This window comes from Paramisgurnus dabryanus, chromosome 5 (assembly GCF_030506205.2).
Source record: "Paramisgurnus dabryanus chromosome 5, PD_genome_1.1, whole genome shotgun sequence".
NCBI classification, from domain to species: domain Eukaryota; kingdom Metazoa; phylum Chordata; class Actinopteri; order Cypriniformes; family Cobitidae; genus Paramisgurnus; species Paramisgurnus dabryanus.
This window is the reverse complement of record NC_133341.1, coordinates 19,257,055-19,277,642: the sequence shown is the minus strand read 5'-3', so window position 1 is coordinate 19,277,642 and position 20,588 is coordinate 19,257,055. Positions and strand designations below refer to the sequence as shown.

Genomic DNA, 20,588 nt, shown 5'->3' with positions numbered 1-20,588 from the left:
CATATATAATACTCATAAGAGCAGTTTCCCAGACAGGGTTTACCTTAGTCCAAGAATAAAATGCATGTCTTTAGCTGCCTTAATTTTAAAACACCTTGTAGTGACAAGATGAAGATGCACACACTTAAGAACATACTTAAGGAAAAAAATAAGAACTTTCTTAAGAAGCTTTTTTGAGAATACAAAATATTCTTAACTTTTTTCTTAAGCTTGAATTTAAGATAAAAATGGCAGTTAAGAAGATTTTTCTTAAGAATGTTTTGTGAATCCGGCCCCTGTATTGTTTTTTGTACGGTTTGTTTGTAAAAACAACTTAAATGTCTTAATATTACTAAGAACTAGTCCTGGATTAATCTAAACCCTGTCCTGGAAACCGCCCCATACGGTTTCATGGAGATTAGTGAAGAAGCCAAGAGCGTGTTTATGCATGTGGTTGTGGTGCAAATGTTTGTGTATTGTGTTTTGTATCCTTTTTGATGTCAACCACAGTACACCATTTGTTATACAGTATTTGCTGTAGACAGTGTGACTATGGGTGCAGGTATTATTATTATTCATTCATGCAGTATTCGGGTGATTCTCACGAATACTTGGTTTTAAAAATGTCAAGCATGAAAATTTAAAAATTGCTTAAATTACCTTTTTTCCCACCAGAAAAAGTAAATGGGAACATTAATTAAAACACTTTTACTTATCATTTAACACTTTTTGTAACATAATTAAAAAAAATAGTCCTAAAAAATCTCATTACCGCAACAGTCAGAAAACATCAACACTGACATATTTTCAAAATGACATGACAAACCTGAAAGAACATAATTTGGAGATTCTGCACATGCACTTAAAATCAAAGTATTATGCTTCTATTAATTAAATTAACATTTAATAAACATATGTTGCGGTAATGATAATCAAAATGTTGTGTAAGCATTCTGACAAGACAATATTTCAAATTAACTGTAAAAAAAATTTCTTACCTGGTAGCCATCTTGAAGTAACTGGTCCATGTGCTTGGTCACTCAAATTCAAACTTTATTAAAATTCTGTATGTGTGCTTAAACTGTTCTCAAAAAGTGTTGCGGAGGATGAGAACATCAGGCATGGACACATAATTTTCCTAATTTTTTTTCATTATTATTATACATGAATATTCAGTAAATATTTTTTCTGTCATCTAAAGTAGTCTAGCAAAACATCCATTTCTTTTTTTCTAAATATTTTTGTGTTAATTTGATTAAATTACAACAAAACGCATTTTCAAACACAGCCGGACACATTGCGGTAATGAGAATTTCAGCAGAAAATGAGATAAAATTGACAAATTATAAATTCTTATGTTGAAATCACACATTGTGCAAGGTAGAACACAGTATTGTGTTAATTCTGATGCTTTTTAATATTACTATATTACACATTTTATAGCTAAAATCATTAGTGCCGTGGTGTTTCAATGGTTTCGTGAGAATCACCCATTCAAGCTGCTACTGTGAACTGTTGTTAAATTTAAAACAAGTCACACCTGTTGGCAAATACACCTTTAAGTTCAATGTGTGAACATGGGCATTGTCCCCATTAACTTATTTAATTTTCCCGTTTCCCATGTATTAGTTTGTAAAAATGGTCAGACCAGCATCAGTGAGGACGTCATGCAGGTCTACTCCCTCGCAGATAGCATCCGAACTTGGATGGTGGGTCTGGTTTGTGCTTTATAAATAACTTCTCTTAAGATTAAATTCAATTTTAATAAACATTTCTTCAAAACATTTATGTCTTTGGCAGTTGGAGATGAAACAGCGCTACCTTGTGGGTAAAATGAATGAACCAGAGGAAAAAGAGGAAGGCCAGAATGAGGTTACGATCGAGTCTCTTGGTACGTTTTGTGTTTGTATCACAACAACACTGTTAAAAAAAATCGGGTTTAGATTATAATGATCTCTTTCTCTCTTTTTAACAGCTGAGATTTGCATCAGTAGAAGTTTGTTCCTCTTTAGATTCAGCCCAAATTGTGGAAACTCTCTTCCTGACCAAGAACCCTCCAGACCAGAAGAGGGCGCTTGTGCTGGTCCTCTTCTACGGTCAGTTTCCATATCAGAAGGAGACTTCCAGCACAGTACCTCCCCCTCCATCTCCCAGATCCCTGAGTTTCCAGGAGCAGTAACGCCTATGGGGACAACTCCGCTTGCACAGGTCCAGATGTTATCTGCATCACGAGACGCCGGGGCTTCCAGCATTGTCAGGACACAGGGGGCAACAGGCTCATCAGAAAGCCTTCAGTCTCAAACAGGAGAGCCCACTTCTCCGTCAGTCTTCCCACGTAAAGCACCTTTCAGTCGTGGACGCCTAAGGCTTCTTTCCTTGCGATCTATGGAAGAGCCTCGCATGATACTGCCAGTTAAAGAGCGCTTCCCTATTGTCAAACACATCCTCAACTTTATGAAGGACATGGTCATCAGTGAGAGCAGGTAATGACCAATGTGGTAATGGCCTTTCTGTACCATATAGATAATGTAAAAATTGCCGCTTTGTAGGTGTGAGCAAAATGTGCCGTTTTTGGGTGTGTCATTTATTATCTAAAATAAGCAGATTTCTGCACTAAACGGCAGTGCTATGGTTGGATAATGCAGATTAAGGGGTGGTATTATCCCCTTCTGACATCACAAGGGGAGCCAGATTTTAATGACCTATTTTTTCACATACTTGCAGAGAATTGTTAACCAATATCAAGTTAATGGTTTGATCTTCATTTTCTACATTGATACAAGCACTGGGGACCCAACTATAGCACTTAAACATGGAAAAAGTCAGATTTTTATGATATGTCCACTTTAAATCCCCGGTGGTCTTGGTGGTCTCAGATTTTTGGACTTATATAAGCAAATGTAGTTACATTTCCAATAGTTATAATAAAATGTCTCTCTATGTGTATACAGCGTTCTTCATACTCTGGCCCTGAAGAAAGCCCAGGCCCTGAGCGTGTGTGAGGTTTTGGAGATCGTGCAGCAGAGCATTCTCACCTTGGGGAAACCACACCTCTTCCAGGCACCCTGTATCCTGTTTCTGCAGGAACTCTTGGCATGTCAGAAAGATTTCACCAAGTATGTCCCCAACCAATATAACATCTATGACAGTGGTCAATGCTGATGGTACAGATAAATATTATGCCATTTTCTTTCTTTCTCAGTTACTTCTCTCAATTGGCGGGCAGTGGGAAGGAGATGAGGGAGCTGGTCAGACACTCGTATCATCTGTTAGTGCTCATGCTGGTGGAGGCGGTGCAGGGCTTCAATGCATTGAATGAGAAGTGAGTTCTCCTTCCAGTATACCAAACATTTCTGCTGTATCACAGACTCGGCGTTGCTTGTCATTTTATTATTATTCATTTTTTAGCCATCATGACATCAATTTGTTGCCCATAAGTTCTCTAGAAAAAGCACATATTTCTATTTATGAATATAAAGTATCTGTGGTTTAACATTTTTTTTAATAAGATTTTTATGTTTTGTGCTACAGCATAAATTACACACACTTCAAATATGAAGTGTTGACCTTTTTAAAGGTACAGTAAGGGTTTTTAGCAGCATCTACAGGTGAGATTGTGAATTGCATCCAACCTCAAAACGCAATGAGAAGCTATGGTAGCTGCCACAGGACAAACTAACATATTGTCGTCTGAGACAACGTAGGGATGAAAAGCGCTCTGTAGAACCGATTGTCCGTTAAGGGCTACTGTAGAAACATGATGGTGACTTTCATGTAAGGGGACCTGTGCTGTATGTAGATATAAACGTCTCTTTCTCTGGTAATTAAAAAAATACAGTTCATTGTGTAAGGTCTTTATACACCATTAATAATATAGTTATGTATATTATAATGCATTTCTGTCAAGAGATCCTTTTAAACGTTACACATTCCACCTTTAATACTGACTGTAATACTCTGTTGCCTGCCCATTGAAGTTCCAGTCACATTTCATTACCACCTTGTGTCCTCAGGGTCCTGCTGCCTGCCCTGTCATGTGTGCAGACATGCTTGCTGCATTTACTAGATATAAGTTGGGAAGCAGAAGACCTGTCATTGTTTCTGGACATTAAACTGCCTGATCTTCTCCTCACCATGTCTCAGGAAAACATCAGTGTACATGACATTGCCATCAGGTATGAACAGAAAGTGAGAAATCTGCAGCCACTTGCTGTGCTGGGCCATGCACTTTAATCAGCCTTAAAGGAATAGTCCATTTTCTTAAAAGAAAAATCCAGATAATTTACTCACCACCATGTCATCCAAAATGTTGATGTCTTTCTTTGTTCAGTCGAGAAGAAATTATGTTTTTTGAGGAAAACATTGCAGGATTTTTCTCATTTTAATGGACTTTAATGGACCCCAACAATTAACACTTAACTCAACACGTAACAGTTTTTTTTTCAACGGAGTTTCAAAGGACTATAAACGATCCCAAACGAGGCATAAGGGTCTTATCTAGCGAAACGATTTTCATTTTTGACAAGAAAAATTACAAATATACACTTTTAAACCACAATTTCTCGTCTAGATCCGGTCCAGCGCGACCTAACGTAAATGCTTAGTGACGTACGGAGGTCACGTGTTACATATATGAAACGCACATTTGCGGACCATTGTAAACGATAAACTGACACAAAGACATTAATTAGTATCATTTTTTATACAACAAGGTCGGAACGTCCTCTTTCAACACACTTGTAAACACTGGGGCGGAGTTTCGCGTTCGTCTTCTGTGACCTCTTGACGTCATGACATATTGCGTGGGGTCACATCACGCATCACGACCGGATCTAAACGAGAAGTTGTGATTTAAAAGTGGATATTTTTTATTTTTCTTATCAAAAATGACAATCGTTTCGCTAGATAAGACCCTTATGCCTCGTTTGGGATCGTTTATAGTCCTTTGAAACTCCATTGAAAAAAACTGTTAAGTGTTGAGTTAAGTATTAAATGTTGGGCTCTATTAAAGTCCATTAAAATGAGAAAAATCCTGCAATGTTTTCCTCAAAAAACATAATTTCTTCTCGACTGAACAAAGAAAGACATCAACGTTTTAGATGACATGGTGGTGAGTAAATTATCTGGATTTTTCTTTTAAGAAAATGGAATATTCCTTTAAAGGAACATGCCCAGATTTTGGGAATTTAGCTTATTCACCATATCCCCCAGAGTTAGATAAGTCCATACATACCTTTCTCATCTCCGTGCGTGCTGTAACTATGTCTGACGCAGCCCCCGCTAGCTTAGCTTAGCACAAAGACTGGAAGTGAATGGCTTTAGCTAGCATACTGCTCCCAATAAGTGACAAAATAACGCAAACATTTTCCTATTTATGTGTTGTGATTTGTATAGTCACACCGTGTACAAATAACAAGGTCATATGAGACACAGCTATCTTTTATAAGTATACATACTGGGAACTATATTCTCAGAAGACGAAGCACTGCTACTTGGGCGGAGTGATTTGCTCTCAGCACCCGAGAAGCCCCTGGTGAGGAGCAGAGAGTTCGGTCAGAGTTGTGCAAATCACTCCGCCCAAGTAGCAGTGCTTCGTCTTCAGAGAATATAGTTCCCAGTATCTATACTGTTAAAAGATAGCTGTGTCTCATATCACCTTGTTATTTGTACACGGTGTGACTAAACAAATCACAACACATAAATAGGAAAATGTTCGCGCTATTTTGTCACTTATTGGGAGCAGTATGCTAGCTAAAGCCATTCACTTCCAGTCTTTGTGCTAAGCTAAGCTAGCGGGGGCTGCGTCAGACAGAGTGACAGCACCACGTCAAAAATGACTTATGAAACTTGACTTAAATGTGTTTTTTTTTGCATTTTTATTGTTTGCTTCTCGGCTGTGGTGTGGTGAAGTAGTCAGTGGACAGAGGAGGATGAGATCGCAGACTACGAGAGGAACTGTGAATGGATGGACGAGTGTTTGGATGGCATGTTTGAGAAATGGTTTGATAAGATCGGCCAGGCCTCACTGGAGGAAAAAAGAAAGGTACAAACATCAAGGAAGCGAAATGTTGAGCAGTCTGCCAATACAAATGAATGCTTTTATTTATTTCATTTTTATTAACTGCATTTTCATTGAACATTAGAGAAAAGAGAAGCATAAATCATAACAAAACATAAAATAACATATATAACAGGGGAGGCAAATAAAAGACCTTACTAAATTATTATAAATATATGATACAAGTAGAAATAAATCAATAATAATACATTTCCATTTTCAAGTCTACAAGATCCAGACCATTATAATCTATTCAAGTTGTTTTCATTTTTTACATTAATTTCAAGAGACTCATAGACACAAATAAATTAAAGGAGGGTTTTATCAGTATTATTTATGTTCTCTTCATAGTTGAGAATATTTTGTAGCATCTAAATCTACAAAAATCAAACTGGGTGGAGTTGCAGCTGCAGTATTTGTGCATGACCTGTCTGTTGCATATGAAGTGTCACTGTGTTCCTGGAAGCCTTTTTACATCATGAGGGATTGATTCAATATTTGAGCTCAGCAAACACAAGCAAATGTCAACACCCACATTAATGCCTAATCATAACATAGTCGGTCACTTTGTTTCTGCAGAGCAAATATTTGACACCAATTTGGTCTCGAACACTTACTGTAGCAGGCACCTCTGTTAAGACTTTCTCTTAGGAAGGCCACCTTAAACAATGTCTGTTTTTTTTAAGGTTGTTCTCACAGGCACATTCATTTTGTACTGTTAAGTTGCTACAAACGCTATATCTGTAAACTAAACCAATTATTTTAACCCATATAGTACATAATATGCATATACATACATACATGTGCAAAAGTCTTAGGCCACCATGCTACCTTTAGATTAGTTGTTTTTGCAATGTTACAGTGATCACATATAATTGTTTCTCAGTCTCTTTAATAGAAAAACAGGAAATGTGTATATAGTGTTAAAAACTGTATAAAAATGTAAACTGATGTGTCAAGTTTTTAGGGTAAACTCCCCTTCCACTTGAGCAGTAGAAGGAAACTGCAGGATCTCTTAAACCTAAATAAAATTAAATCCTAATTTTAAATGAGCCTTTTTACTTTATTCTGCTCAAAAACACTAAAGATGTGTTCAGTGCCAAGAGAGGTCACAATAAACACCGACGATACCTAAAGAAGACATTTAGTCCTGAATTTTTTTATTTTTTGTACATATTTCCTGTAACTAAAACTTCTAAAACAACATGTCTGGTGGTGGTGGCCTAAGACTTTTGCACAGTACGTAAACATATTTATAAGGCAGGACAATGTATACAACAGTTTATTTTATAATAATGACTAGCTACCTGTATTTTATACCTTAGGTATTGTTCATTCTGAATGCTTATTTACTTACTTTGACTTTTCCAGATGCACATGTTCATTGCACGCTACTGCGACCTGCTGAATGTGGAGATCTCATGTGACGGATGTGAGCGGATTGCACCATGGCATCGCTACAGGTGCCTGCAGTGTACAGATATGGACCTGTGCAAGACCTGCTTTCTCAGTAAGTTAAACCATCTTATCTCCCAGGCGTTACGGATTTACTAAGGAAATTTCTGAACCCAAAAAAATCTATATTTCAAGTTTTTTAGCATATGTATATACTATTGTACTATATATATATATGAAGACTCCTATCGACATTGTGTCCACACTAGTTGAAAAAGGCTCTTAAATTTCCCACATCTGGGTAGTAGGAGGTAGAAAATATCATTAATTTGCAAGGATAAGAACAGAAATATAAGAGATTTTCTCATTTATATATTTAAAAAACCTATTGCATGTGTATTTAATATCTTGAATGTTCTCTCTGGTCAGGTGGTGCTAAACCTGAAGGTCATGAGGACGACCATGAGATGGTGAACATGGAGTATGCCTGTGACCATTGCCAGGGCCTTATCGTGGGCAGCAGGATCAATTGTAATGTCTGTGAAGACTTCGACCTCTGCTTTGGCTGTTACAACGCTAAAAAGTACCCCGATAGGTAAGACAAATGCATATGCCAACATAAAAAACTAAACCACCATTAGCAAGTATTCAGTTTACGTGTCATGTGAAAATAGTCACAAGGATTTTTCTAAAACCAACAAAATCCGCTCCTGATGTCGAATTTTTTATGTTTAATTTATTTTCTGATTTTGCCGCTCGTATTTTTGGGATGAGTTTTGTAAATTCGATGCACTTTGTTTTATTTATTTTTTTTTTATTGCATGCAACTATACAAAAGCCAATGTTCGAAAAAGCGGATTTGCTGTCATCTATGATTAGAAATGATTGCGAGTGTAGCAATTAAGGAATGACATCACTTTCCTAATTCTCTCTTTAGCCATCTGCCCACCCATCGCATCACTGTCTACCCTATGGTGACCATCCGCATCAGTGACCGCCACAGGCTGATCCAGCCCTACATACACAACTACTCCTGGCTTCTGTTTGCCGCGCTTGCCCTGTTCACCTCCGAGCTGGTTAGCGAAAGAGAGCTGGATGGAGAGCCTCTGGATGATGTCACTATGGGTTACGCCGGCGCTCTGCAGACCCGCTGCTCTGACCTCATCAATGCATGCCTGCTGAAGGGACAGACTGGGAAAGGTACGAGCAGCATTTACTCACAATATCAGGTTTTAAGCAAAATCAACATATTTCTGTTTGGATTTGGCTACCTTTGTATCAGAATGTTTTTGTGTGATCCCCAAGGTCTGCGAGCCTCAGCCTTGCTGTCCCTGCTTTCGTCGAATGAATCGGTCACAGAGAGTGAACCGTGTGCCCAAACGCCCGAAACCTCTCAGGATACCAGTAGCATAGATGCCTCCTCTCTTCCCAGCAGCACCACAGCCATCTGCTCACCACCGCCACCTACAGACAGAGTCAGTCACTGTTGATGACAAATTAAATTAAATTGATGTCATGAATTAATTTACGCTTCAGTTCATTCACTTATATTATCATCATTCTTTAAAACTCTGAATAGAAAAGGTTAAAGATTTTTGGAGTAAATATTTACAGTATCTCACTATTCTTTAATAAAAGGTTAAAAATGTGTATGAGGTAATTTTAAAGTTAACCATGGGAGAACTTTTATTGGATAAGCTTTTCATTTCTCTTTAAAAGAAACCGAAAAAGCAGGATGTGGGTGAAGAGGGTGAGGAAAAAGAAGAGAAGAGGAGAAGAAATCTGGTCTCTCAGGATACATCAGACTCATCCAGTGCGAGTCAGACACCCTCTGTGTCCAGTGAGGAAACACTGTCACCTGGAGTTGGAGGTGAGCCAGCCGGGTCACTCCCTATGGATACCCCATGATAACCCTCATCAACTCACACATGTTTTTGATATAGTCAAAGTTAAGTTTTTTGCTGCTACAGGTATTAAAACATGGCTATCTGATATGTTTAGTCTCAGTTTTCGAATCAAGTGGAGACACTATCACATCTCCTACTTCAGAGAACATAGAGGCATTTAAAGACCAGGAGAAGACAGCCAGAGGGCCTCTACAGGAACATGTGTTTGCCGAATGCTCCAGAGAGAGAATTCTTGGATTGTTGGCAGCCATGTTGCCGGCCGCCAAACCAGTAAGCCCATAACCTTACTGTTTACTTTGTACATTTACATATACTTTTACATACATGCATTTGACAAGCGCTTGCATCCAAGGTGACTTGAAGTGCATTACCACCTCAAAACTTCAAAGCCCTCTATTGTCGATGACAGTATTGGTCTCTATACCCAGTAAATATCCTAGAGATTGGCATAACCAGAAAATAACCATACACTTAGATGTTTCTTGATTTTTTTTACATTATATATTATTTAGAAGTTACCTTATATGAATAATTTCACTTTAATTTGTCCCTCATCTATATGACAAACTTATGTAAACAATCTTTGACCCCTATAGGGCAGCACACTATCTTTGTCCAGTCTGAGTCCTATTTTGCCATTGCTGTTTCGAGTGGTCATCTCAAATGCTGGTTGTCTGAATGAAACATACCATCTGACTCTGGGGCTTCTGGGGCAGCTTCTGCTGAGGATCTCGCCATCCGAGGCTGATGCAGCTGTGGTTGAGGCATTGACCGACAAATTTGAGCTGCTTTCCCTGGCAGATGCAGCAGCCCTTAAAGTTCAGGGCTGGAAGACCACTCAGTTGCTCTTCAGTCTGGGTGCAGTGTGTCTGGACAGGTAGATTGATGGAATCTATTTATATTATGTAGCATTGGTGATTTATTATATACAGTACACCAGTGGCGGTCGGTGACTTGTCTTCCGAGGAGCGCAAATTCAAAATATGTGTTCGTGTGGCTCTTTATGTCAAAATATGTGCCTGTTGCATACGCATCAAAAGGATTTATGATATAAGAAACCCTTACAACCACAAAATACTCGCAAGACACTAACTTAACACTGTAAACTCTAATTATTAGGGCTACATAACGATTAATCGCGATTAATCTATTGCAGATTAAAGCTTTTTTGTTTACATCATATATTTGTGGGAACTTTGCATAATAATTATGTATATATAAATATGCACACATGCATGTATAATTTTAAGAGAAAATATTTATTTATATATGAAGTATTTATATCTAGAGATATTAAGTATTTATATTTGTATTTATTTTTATAGATTTATTACAATTAATCACGATTAATCTATTCCAGAATAAAGGTTTTTGTTTACATCATATATTTGTGTAAACTGTGCATAATAATTATGTATATATAAAAATGCACACATGCATCTATAATTTTAAGAAAAGTATTTATGTTTATAGATGATATGAGTTATACATAATGCTCTACCAATTAACACTGTAAACTCTAATTATTAGGGTTGCATAACGATTAATCGCAATTAATCTATTGCAGAATAAAGGTTTTGTTTACATCATATATTTATAGATAATATAAATTAAACATAAATATACGCATGTAAACATTTCTCAAATATATACATGCATCTATGTGTATTTATTTATACAAAGTTATTATTCACAGTACACACACACACACATATATGATGTAAACAAAAAACTTTATTCTGCAATAGATTAATCCCAATTAATGGTTATGCAACCCTACTAATTATACATGAGATTCAGCGAGTATCTGGCAAACGCGAGCATCTCTTGTATCATTAACCCCTTCAAAGCGTCTGCAGCAGGCACATATTTTGACATGACGAGTGATGCACATAGGTTCACATGACGTGCCGAACACATATTTTGACATGACAGGCCACACACATAACTGGCTAAATACATGTTTTGACGTGTGCCCTTGAAAAAGAAGTCACCTGCCGCAACTGTAGTACACTATTGTTTAAAAGTTTAGGGTGTATAATAGTAAACTGTGGTATAACACAAATGTTATTTTGGGAATTATGTTGTGGCTAAACAAAAATGTCATATTTTAGCATCTTTAAAGTAGTTACCCTTAGAATTTGTAAAAAAATTATATGGTCCATGTGGTGCATTTTTTTGTTTTGTACTGGAAGAGATTTATATGTTGGCACAATTATATTTTTGTGAATATAACTCACCTTGTAACAATCAGTTGTATACCTTCAGATCTAAGGGTTCTTAACTCTTTACCCACCTTTGAAGAGTTATCTCATCAATTAAGAAAAATATTTGCATAAAAAAGTGTTCCTGGTGAATTTTTATGTTAATCGTCAATACCGCGTTTATCCACTAGATGTCGCAGTTACCCAATTTATGAAAAAACTGAAGCCAAAACGTTATTTACTTATTTTAAACTCTGTGTATGTTTTGATAATCATTCTGAATCTGTTCTCTAACAAAATTACTTCACAATAATGCAATTGTTTCAGCTTTTTGCTAAAAAAAGGGAAAAAAAGACCCATATTTAAGAGTTTATAAGCAGAGAAAAAATATAGATAGGATGAAACGGTTTTTCCCATTTTGTTTGTTTGTTTGTTTGCAGAGGGTCTGTTATTTCTTTTGATATATTTGTATTTTATATATTTTTATAAGAAAATTTTCCTGGAAGACATTTTCATTCTGTGAAAAGAATGTCTGGTGTGGAATGAGTTAGGTCATAAAAAACATTTTATTCAAGTTAAGTCAACATAAATGGGGTCCAAAATGCTTGATCCAATTTCTCAACCGAACCTAACATAAAAATGTTTCTTAAAATATGAAATCTGGGTAACTCTTTATCACACATCTTTGTGTTCCTCTAGCCGTATTGGTTTGGACTGGGCATGCTCTGTGGCAGAAATCTTGCGTAACCTGAACATTTGCCCTCAGTGGTGTGCGGTTGTGGCAGCTTTTACTGATCACTGCATCCAGCAGTTACCAAGGCAACTAAAAAGAACCAATCTCTTCACGCTGCTGGTTCTCGTGGGCTTTCCTGAGGTACGTTGTGAGACACTAACAATTAATACAGACCTGTGTGTAGTTACGGTATGATATCTCCAGGAATTTGTCGAATTACTGCTGGCGGCTATAAAAGATGCAACTTTTAAAAATAGTGTGATTAGTCACTATTATAAGAGTTTCATAATCCTTTCTCATCTCCCGAACATTTATCTACGTAATCCAGATTTGTTTCCGTATTGATTTAAACAGCATTAGGCATTTTTGTGAATCAGTTCAAATGGTTCATTTTGGTGAATTGAATAGATTGCAAACTGAGTCAGTAATTTATTTGCATCATCATTCCAAAATTCTTAGTCATGCATTATGATGTTAGCAAATGTTCCTGTTTATTACAAAGAGTTGTTATGTTGGTTCATGTAGACCTAATGTGAATAAACCTATTTGTTTATGTAAAGCTTTCATGCCCATAGATAAGCTGCTTATTTAAACCGAATGTCTCCTTTTTCAGGTGCTGTGTATGGGGACTCAGGCTGTGTTTATCGATAACGCCAATGAAAAACATAACATGATTCTGCTCAAACACTTCACTGAGAAAAACAGAGCTGCTGTGGTGGATGTGAAGACTCGGAAAAGGAGAACAGGTGCGAACAAAACAATGCTGAGTGTTTGGACCTCTCTATATATGTGACAAACACTATTTTCTGCATCCAATATATTGATAGTTGTTTATTATTATATTTTGATGTCCCTTTTTTGTTCAGAGTTTATGATTTTACATTTGTGCAGACGCAGGTGCAATGGATTTGCATCTGAGGGACAGTCTCAATGTTGATGCATTTGACCATATTAAAATGACCAGATACAAGAAGTAGTAATAACATTGATACTGTATGTCATATGATAAGTTGATGTGATATGCAACATAGCCATAGAAGTTGGCATTGTTTTAAAGAGAAAAGATATGATATATGCCTATCTGATGTTGATATGTCATATTTCCTCTCAGTGAAAGATTACCAGTTAGTCCAGGCACACGACTGCAACAGCGGCAGTGACGTAGAGTCTCAAGCTGTGTCCCCGACCTCGGCCCACCTGAGGCAATACCTGAAAAACTTCATCTCCGTCGTGAGTCACCTGCTGCAGGCGGGAATGGAGAGCAGTGCCCAAGATGCTGTGGAGGCAACCTGGGTGCTTTCTCTTGCTCTTAAAGGACTTTACAATACACTTAAGGTTTGTACCTGACACGGCATACATAAACGTGTTGCATAGCGGCTTATAATGTATTTGAACACTTCAGGTAATAATTTCATTGCAAATTTAGCAAAATATTAAACGTTTATAAAGTTTCATCTGCAAACATGTGAAGTAAAATTAAAAAAGTAAAACTTAAAGCGGACATTTCACACAACGTTTTTAAGATGTAAAATCCCCAGAGTATGTATGTGCAGTTTTAGCTTAAAATATATAGATAATTTATTATAACATGTTAAAATTGCCACTTTGTAGGTGTTAGCAAAAATGTGCCATTTTTGGATGCGTCCTTTAAAATGCAAATGAGCTGATCTCTGCACTAAATGGCAGTGCCGAGGTTGGATAGTGCAGATTAAGGGGCTGTATTTTCCCCTTCTGACATCACAAGGGGAGCCAAATTTCAATGAGCTATTTTTTCACATGATTGCAGAGAATGGTTCACTGGGTTACTGGGTTGATCTGTTTCACATTTTCTAGGTTGATAGAAGCACTGGGGACCCAATTATAACACTTAGACACAAAATTCCGATGTTCATGATATGTACCCTTTAACTTTTCTAAGATGTTTTTAATAGGGCCGGGACTCGATTAAAAAAATTAATCTAATTAATTAGAGGCTTTGTAATTAATTAATCTAAATTAATCGCATTTTAATCGCATATAAATATTTGACCTGAGAACATTAAGAAGTAATTTTTTACATGTATTTTACCATGAATAATGACTGAATACATAAGCTTAAGCAACAAAATATTGTTTATTGAGCCCTATTCGGACAGGATTGGTTTTACAGGGGTAGATGGCGTAATGTAATTTTACCACAGGACGTCGGTAATATTAATGGTCAATTCGGACGGGATTAGAAATCTCTGTAAAACATTCAGAAGTGGGAGGGGTAACTCGTTGGCGCAGCGCGTCTCGTCTTCACGTGCACGTTACCTTGCTTCCAGATATCAGATGTGCAAACAACATGACACAGACAAGGAAAACGCGAAACACTGTGTTTAATTTCAGTTTGGGGAGAACGTCAGTTTCATAAACAGTTCCATGCCTCTGAGAAGTAAATTTGACTTTTTTTTTAAAGTTTGTGTCGTGTTTTATTCAGAAACTGACTTGTAACTGACTTGTTTCTCCGTCTAGAACGCAAGTAAACGCTTCTTTAAGCGCTTTTATATTTAAAAGAAACCCGCAAATTAAAAGGAAATGACGCGATTTACGTGTATATTTACAGCTGGTCTATTCGCACTGGATTTGTATTACCTGAGGTAATTTCTCCGGACCTTTTTACAGAAGGTAAAAGACGCCGTAATCTTTACTGACATTGTCCGTAATGATTACTGACATGGAGCATTCGGACTGGACTAAAATCACCGAGAAGCTCTGATAAAAACTTGCTTTACCCCACATCCCTATGTAAAACTAATCCCGTCCGAATAAGTCGTTGTGCCCGGAGTCGGGCTAATGTCCACGCTAGTTGCTGTATGTTTTGCATTGAGATGCTCGATGTGCTGCGGTGATATGTGAATTCCTTGTTGCATAGCTTACACACAACCATGCTTTTATCGACGCTTACATCCGTTCGTTTTTTATAAAAAAAATTCCCATCCACGGGGCCAACCAAAGCGATCTCATCAGCCTCTTGGTTCATGTTCACTGTGGTTTGTTGTGAAGTCATGAACGCTAGTTGGTGCTCCAGTATAATCGGTCCGCCGAAACTCATGAGAAATGTTCCGCGGTGCAAAAATAAGTGCGATTAAAATGCGTTAAAAAATTTTAACGCGTTATTTTTGTGTAATTAATTAATCTTAATTAACGCGTTAAAGTCCCGGCCCTAGTTTAAACCAACTGCTCCCCATGGTCATTTATTTTCAGCGGATGTATAAAGTCTAGTTTAATTGTAGTTTTATTTTTTACTTTCTGACCTACTAGAAAGTGTCCCAATACTTTGCCAAACTATTAATTTATCATGTAAGAAAGTATGCTTGTGCTAGCATAAAAATAAATTTCACCTGGTTTAATAATTGGTCTAATGTCTAAAAGTCTGGTAGTGTTTAGGGCCAGTTTAAATGCACAATTGGTTATGAATCCATTTGCACAGGATGCTGAGCGAATGTTCCTCTATTTTACGCAGAAGCACGGTGTGGATCAAGCCCAGGAGGCCATCCAAGGCTCCGGCCTAATGCAGCTCCTGGTCCGTAAGTGTAGCAAGGGCACAGGCTTCAGCAAAATGTGGCTCCTGCGAGACCTGGAGATCCTCTCCATCATGCTTTACTCATCCAAGCGTGAGATCCACTCCATGGCAGAGGACGGAGACACGGAGACGGATGAAGAAAAGGAGAAAGAGAAAGAGCACGACTCCGATCACTCCAGCTGCTGCGCAGATGATTCGGATCCAAACAGGCCAGATCCGCTGGAAGGGCTGGATGAAGAGACAAAGATCTGTTTCCAGGTCAGTCATCTTCTGTCAGTCATTTTAGCATTAGCATTCTTGAATCATCTTGTTGGAACGGACAGTGTTAAGAAGGCATTTGAGATATTTGTTTTGCTTCCAGATTACCCATGATGCTCTTAACGCCCCACTTCACATCTTAAGAGCCATGTATGAGCTTCAGATGAAGAGGACAGACTCTTTCTTTCTTGAAGTCCAGAAGAGGTGAGTTACCTTTCATCATTCCAGGTACAGTCCATCAAGTTTTAACATTCGATTTCTGGAAATGTATCCGTTAATGGACATAACAGCTGAATATATTACAGTGGTTTCATGTAAAAAAACTGCCTCTGTCTCTCCAAAAATCTGTTTTTATTTCGTCTCATCACCTTCCAGGTTTGACGGTGACGCTATAAAAACCGACGAGACGATTCGTACGCTGGCCCAGAAGTGGCAACCATCTAAAAGACCTCGTTCTGAAGAAAGAAGCACCAAGGCGGTCGACACAGATATAATCATCGTGCCATGTGTGGTAAGACCAAGAGACCGAACTAGTGTGCTAATCCTCTTCCTGTTTTGATGTGTAAAGCTAATCACTTATTTTCAATCTTCAGTCCAAACCCACCAGGTGTGACCAGGCCACAGAAGAAACAAACGTCGTCACGCAGAAGCTCATCACCAACACTGAGAGCGACCTACAGCTGAGTTACGCCAAGCAGCGTCGCACTAAGAGCTCGGCTCTGTTGCACAAAGAGCTGGACGCTCGCAGCAACAAGGCAGTCCGGCAGTACCTCTTTAAGGTGAACGAAGCCATCGCCATCCTGTACGCACGGCACGTGTTGGCAACACTGCTGGCCGACTGGCCCGCCGATACTCCAATCAGGGAGGAAGACCTGGAGCTGACCGGTGCTTCACACATGGCATACATCCTTGACATGCTGATGCAGTTGGAGGAAAGACCAATGTGGGAGAAAGTAAGAAGTGTTTGTAACTTTTTTCTCTGTATATTCCGATTTAAAGTATGAGATGCCATGCATGTCATTTTTTGTCCCTGGTCTCAGATCTTGCAAAAGGTCCTGAGGGGCTGCAGCCAGAGCATGCTGGGTAATCTGTCACTCACAGCGTGTCAGTTTATGGAGGAGCCCGGGATGGCAGTTCAGGTCCGGGAATCCAAGCACCCCTATGACAACAACACAAACTTTGGGGTAAGAGTCACTATTATTATGCGAAATCCCTGAATGTTTCCAGTTAAAGACTGCGATTGGCTCAAGTCTTTCCTCCTCTGGTCTCAGGATAAGGTGCACATACCCGGGGCGATCTACCTGTCCGTGAAGTTTGATTCGCGCTGTCACACAGAGGAAGGATGTGATGAGCTCTTAATGTCCAGTACCAGTGACTTTCTGCAAGATTTGCACACTTTTAGCGGTTCTCATCAGAAATGGACTGACTTTGAGATTCCAGGTGAGAGTTTGTGAAAGTGGCACGTTCAAATGCGAACCTGCTTATAGGGATGGCTAAAAAAATTATCTCAGAGAGAGAGAGTGCCACCAATTTGTAGTAAATTTTATGCAAAGTGACATTACTACATAAAATCATTCTGCATAATGTTAAGAAAATATAACCTTGAAATCTTTAATATTGACTAAGTAGTGCTAATGGTGCTCTCCATTTGCATAGGTCGGGTCAGCTCACCTCACTTTGGGTTGGTTAATTTTTGGGACAGATTATAGGAGTGTCGTTTTATTTGCAAATGCCTACTGCTGTGATATCATAAAAGTGAAATCGTTGTTGGAATACTATACATTCCCATACATACACATATTTCTCAGTCAGCCACAAAATTTTAATTGACCACCACTAATAGATTTTTGCACATCGCGTTTATCACTACCTCTGTCTAACATGACAGTTTCTGTACAAACACCCGTGGTGTCAGTCGACACGCTTTGCTGTGCCTCATTTAAGTTGCATTTTAGCATATATGCGGACGTGCGCGTTGCCAATGTGCCGCCACAAACTGCAAGTCTGGAAAAAACTAGTATGGTGTTCCTGATTCTCAACCTGTGGATGTTTTTCATCGCTAAAAGGGAGTTACAGCAGAGCACAGATGACAACATGTTTGCTCGAGACAGCGCAAGCTGGCACGAAGGTAAAGCTAATCTTTTACATTACAGCGATGACGCTGGTAGTGACGATTCTCTATTCGCATCACGATTTGGTATTAGCTCGGCTTACTTGGAACCCCAACCACTAAAAAAAGTATTGGGTACTACGCACTGCACCCAGTGGAATGCCATCAAAAGTGAGGTGACCCGACCCAAACTGTGGGGTACTATGCAATGGAAAAGCACCATAAATGACCCAGGCTAACCTTGGGGATGCCAAAGCCTTATAAATAATATCATAACACACTTCCTTCATGTGTACATTGTAGCTTTGAATATAAATGTTATGTTTTTTATCTCCTGTAGGGGACACACTTTACTACAAGTTTATATCAGATATGAGTAACACAGAATGGGGCTACAAATTCACTGTGACTGGTGGGCATCGAGGGCGCTTCCAGACCGGTACGTTTCTCAGCTAATTTAATTTACTCTCCATATCTCTTTTGATGTCTTAATACCCCTATCCTCCATCCACCGTTTGTTTTGAACCTCTGCTGTCATCACCCACATGTCTGGTTGTTGTCCTGTTGATAATCATGTCTACCATCTAATAAGCCATCAAAACATGTTTCCACCTCATCCATCTCTTGTACCATAATTTAATGCAGTTTTACATTCATGCAATCTTTTAGGGATCTTATGCCCCAGTGTCCCAGTTGACTTCCGTTTCCAAACCGATCAGTAGATGTGCCATCACTGGCAAAATGGAGCCATATCAGTCCACTAGCATGATATTGCCTTTAGCAGCATACTGGTCACAGACAGCAAGATAACAAGTTCTCAGCCACAACATAGTTACCCACCTTATCCTGTAAGTCATTTCGGGCAGGTGATTGATCGCAGCTGTCGGTGCCGGGTCACGAGTCTCTGTGAGCTCCTCGCCTGTGTCTTGTCTGCCTTTTAATCAAAGACTTAATGGACTTGTGCACCTTCTGCTCTCTTCCTGAAACTATTATTTTGTAATGCAATATCAAATGGGTTTCCCAGCCATGGAAGGAGTACCTCGTTTATAGGATCTGCCAGCTCATTTATTTATTTCTTCCCAGATGAGGGAAGGTAAACAAACCAAATGAGGCTTAGATGTCTGAATTCATATTCTCCTTGCTGAACTCTCACGATGGTTTTATATCCGCTTGCAAGATGACTAATGATTAAAATTTAATGTATTGTGTTTGAACAGGTTTTGAGATCTTGAAGCAGATGCTTGCTGATGAGCAAGCCCTTACTCACCTACCACTGACGGACATTTGGGAGTGGCAGGTGGGCGTGGCCTGTCGGCAAACAGGAAACCAGAGGCTGAAAGCCGTTCACCTGCTACTGCGGCTTCTACAGTGTCCGTCTCAATGGTGTGTCTCTTTAAAACATTAGTATAGGTCTTTTTGATCTGTGTCAATACTTCTTAAACCCAACAAATTGCTGTCACATTGGCTAGCACTTTTATACACTTCCTACTATTTTAGAGAGATGAGTTTGCACCTTTTTTCAAGAACCTGGTTTTGTCATGTCAGCTCATTATTCGGTGGAATGCAGGTGTAACTTGTCCTAATTTTAACAAGCCCTTGAGCACTCTTTCTATTTAAACTGTATTATTATTATTTAGCATATTATTAAAACTGTATTTCTAAGCAGTTAAGTTAGTGTAAAACTAACTTAGTGTAGAGTCAAAGATTAAAACCTATGTGAAAACAAACCAGACTTTAGCCTGGATTTCACAGACTGGGTCACATATGATGACATCATAGGAAGTGGCCTTCACCTTAATAGTTATTATAATTCTTTCTCATTGGTGGTGTTCCTCAAAACCACCCCTGTCCCTTTTTCGCTGTATACTACTCGAGTGTTGGGTATTTAGATTTACAAAGCTTTTGCATAATGCATCTGACAATGGCTTTCTGCCTTGATTGTTCCCATGGCAACAAGGTCACATGTCAGAGTGATTTGCATGATTTCCATGGTGTTTGAACACAGTTACATCATCACTGACAGACAATATGTGTATGATAGTACTAAAGAGAAAGGCCTGCGGTGCCAGTTGAGTTATCGAGGTTTAGGAACAGCACATGCAAATGGCCACCTGTCCACTGCACGTGAAACACAATCACATACTTAATATATGAATAAAGACAGCAATATTTAGACACTGACTGATTTTACTTTGTGTGTGTCTTCGTGCAGGGGTTGCGACCTTACTCTTCTGAGGCCTCTCTGGCAGCTCTTTACCACTATGGAAGGTGGTTTGAGTCAGGACCCCACCAGCATCACGGTTCTCCTTCCCCTTCATCGAGCTCTCACAGAGCTCTTCTTCATTGCTGAAGCCAAGGCTATGGTGAGTGACCATCTTCTTCCTCAAATATCTCTAT

General features: G+C 38.7%; 1 protein-coding gene across 3 annotated transcripts in view; it reads left to right on the top strand.

Moving 5' to 3' along the window:
- The window catches only part of zzef1 (zinc finger, ZZ-type with EF hand domain 1), a 55,203-nt gene that overhangs the window by 26,099 nt on the left and 8,516 nt on the right, over positions 1 to 20,588 (top strand). For 2 of the 3 annotated variants that reach the window (XM_065250164.2, XM_065250161.2), the window contains exons 27-52: positions 1,609 to 1,688; positions 1,780 to 1,870; positions 1,955 to 2,462; positions 2,931 to 3,095; positions 3,182 to 3,301; positions 3,993 to 4,154; positions 5,890 to 6,022; positions 7,409 to 7,547; positions 7,862 to 8,027; positions 8,370 to 8,632; positions 8,738 to 8,907; positions 9,152 to 9,302; positions 9,434 to 9,609; positions 9,936 to 10,216; positions 12,243 to 12,417; positions 12,890 to 13,022; positions 13,388 to 13,611; positions 15,764 to 16,081; positions 16,185 to 16,285; positions 16,457 to 16,592; positions 16,675 to 17,034; positions 17,122 to 17,265; positions 17,353 to 17,521; positions 18,532 to 18,630; positions 19,409 to 19,574; positions 20,404 to 20,554. In XM_065250164.2, coding sequence (XP_065106236.1) covers positions 1,609 to 1,688; positions 1,780 to 1,870; positions 1,955 to 2,462; positions 2,931 to 3,095; positions 3,182 to 3,301; positions 3,993 to 4,154; positions 5,890 to 6,022; positions 7,409 to 7,547; positions 7,862 to 8,027; positions 8,370 to 8,632; positions 8,738 to 8,907; positions 9,152 to 9,302; positions 9,434 to 9,609; positions 9,936 to 10,216; positions 12,243 to 12,417; positions 12,890 to 13,022; positions 13,388 to 13,611; positions 15,764 to 16,081; positions 16,185 to 16,285; positions 16,457 to 16,592; positions 16,675 to 17,034; positions 17,122 to 17,265; positions 17,353 to 17,521; positions 18,532 to 18,630; positions 19,409 to 19,574; positions 20,404 to 20,554 — 4,781 coding nt within the window. The remainder of the gene's footprint in view (positions 1 to 1,608; positions 1,689 to 1,779; positions 1,871 to 1,954; positions 2,463 to 2,930; positions 3,096 to 3,181; positions 3,302 to 3,992; positions 4,155 to 5,889; positions 6,023 to 7,408; positions 7,548 to 7,861; positions 8,028 to 8,369; positions 8,633 to 8,737; positions 8,908 to 9,151; positions 9,303 to 9,433; positions 9,610 to 9,935; positions 10,217 to 12,242; positions 12,418 to 12,889; positions 13,023 to 13,387; positions 13,612 to 15,763; positions 16,082 to 16,184; positions 16,286 to 16,456; positions 16,593 to 16,674; positions 17,035 to 17,121; positions 17,266 to 17,352; positions 17,522 to 18,531; positions 18,631 to 19,408; positions 19,575 to 20,403; positions 20,555 to 20,588) is intronic. The other variant, XM_065250163.2, reaches the window with a different exon arrangement.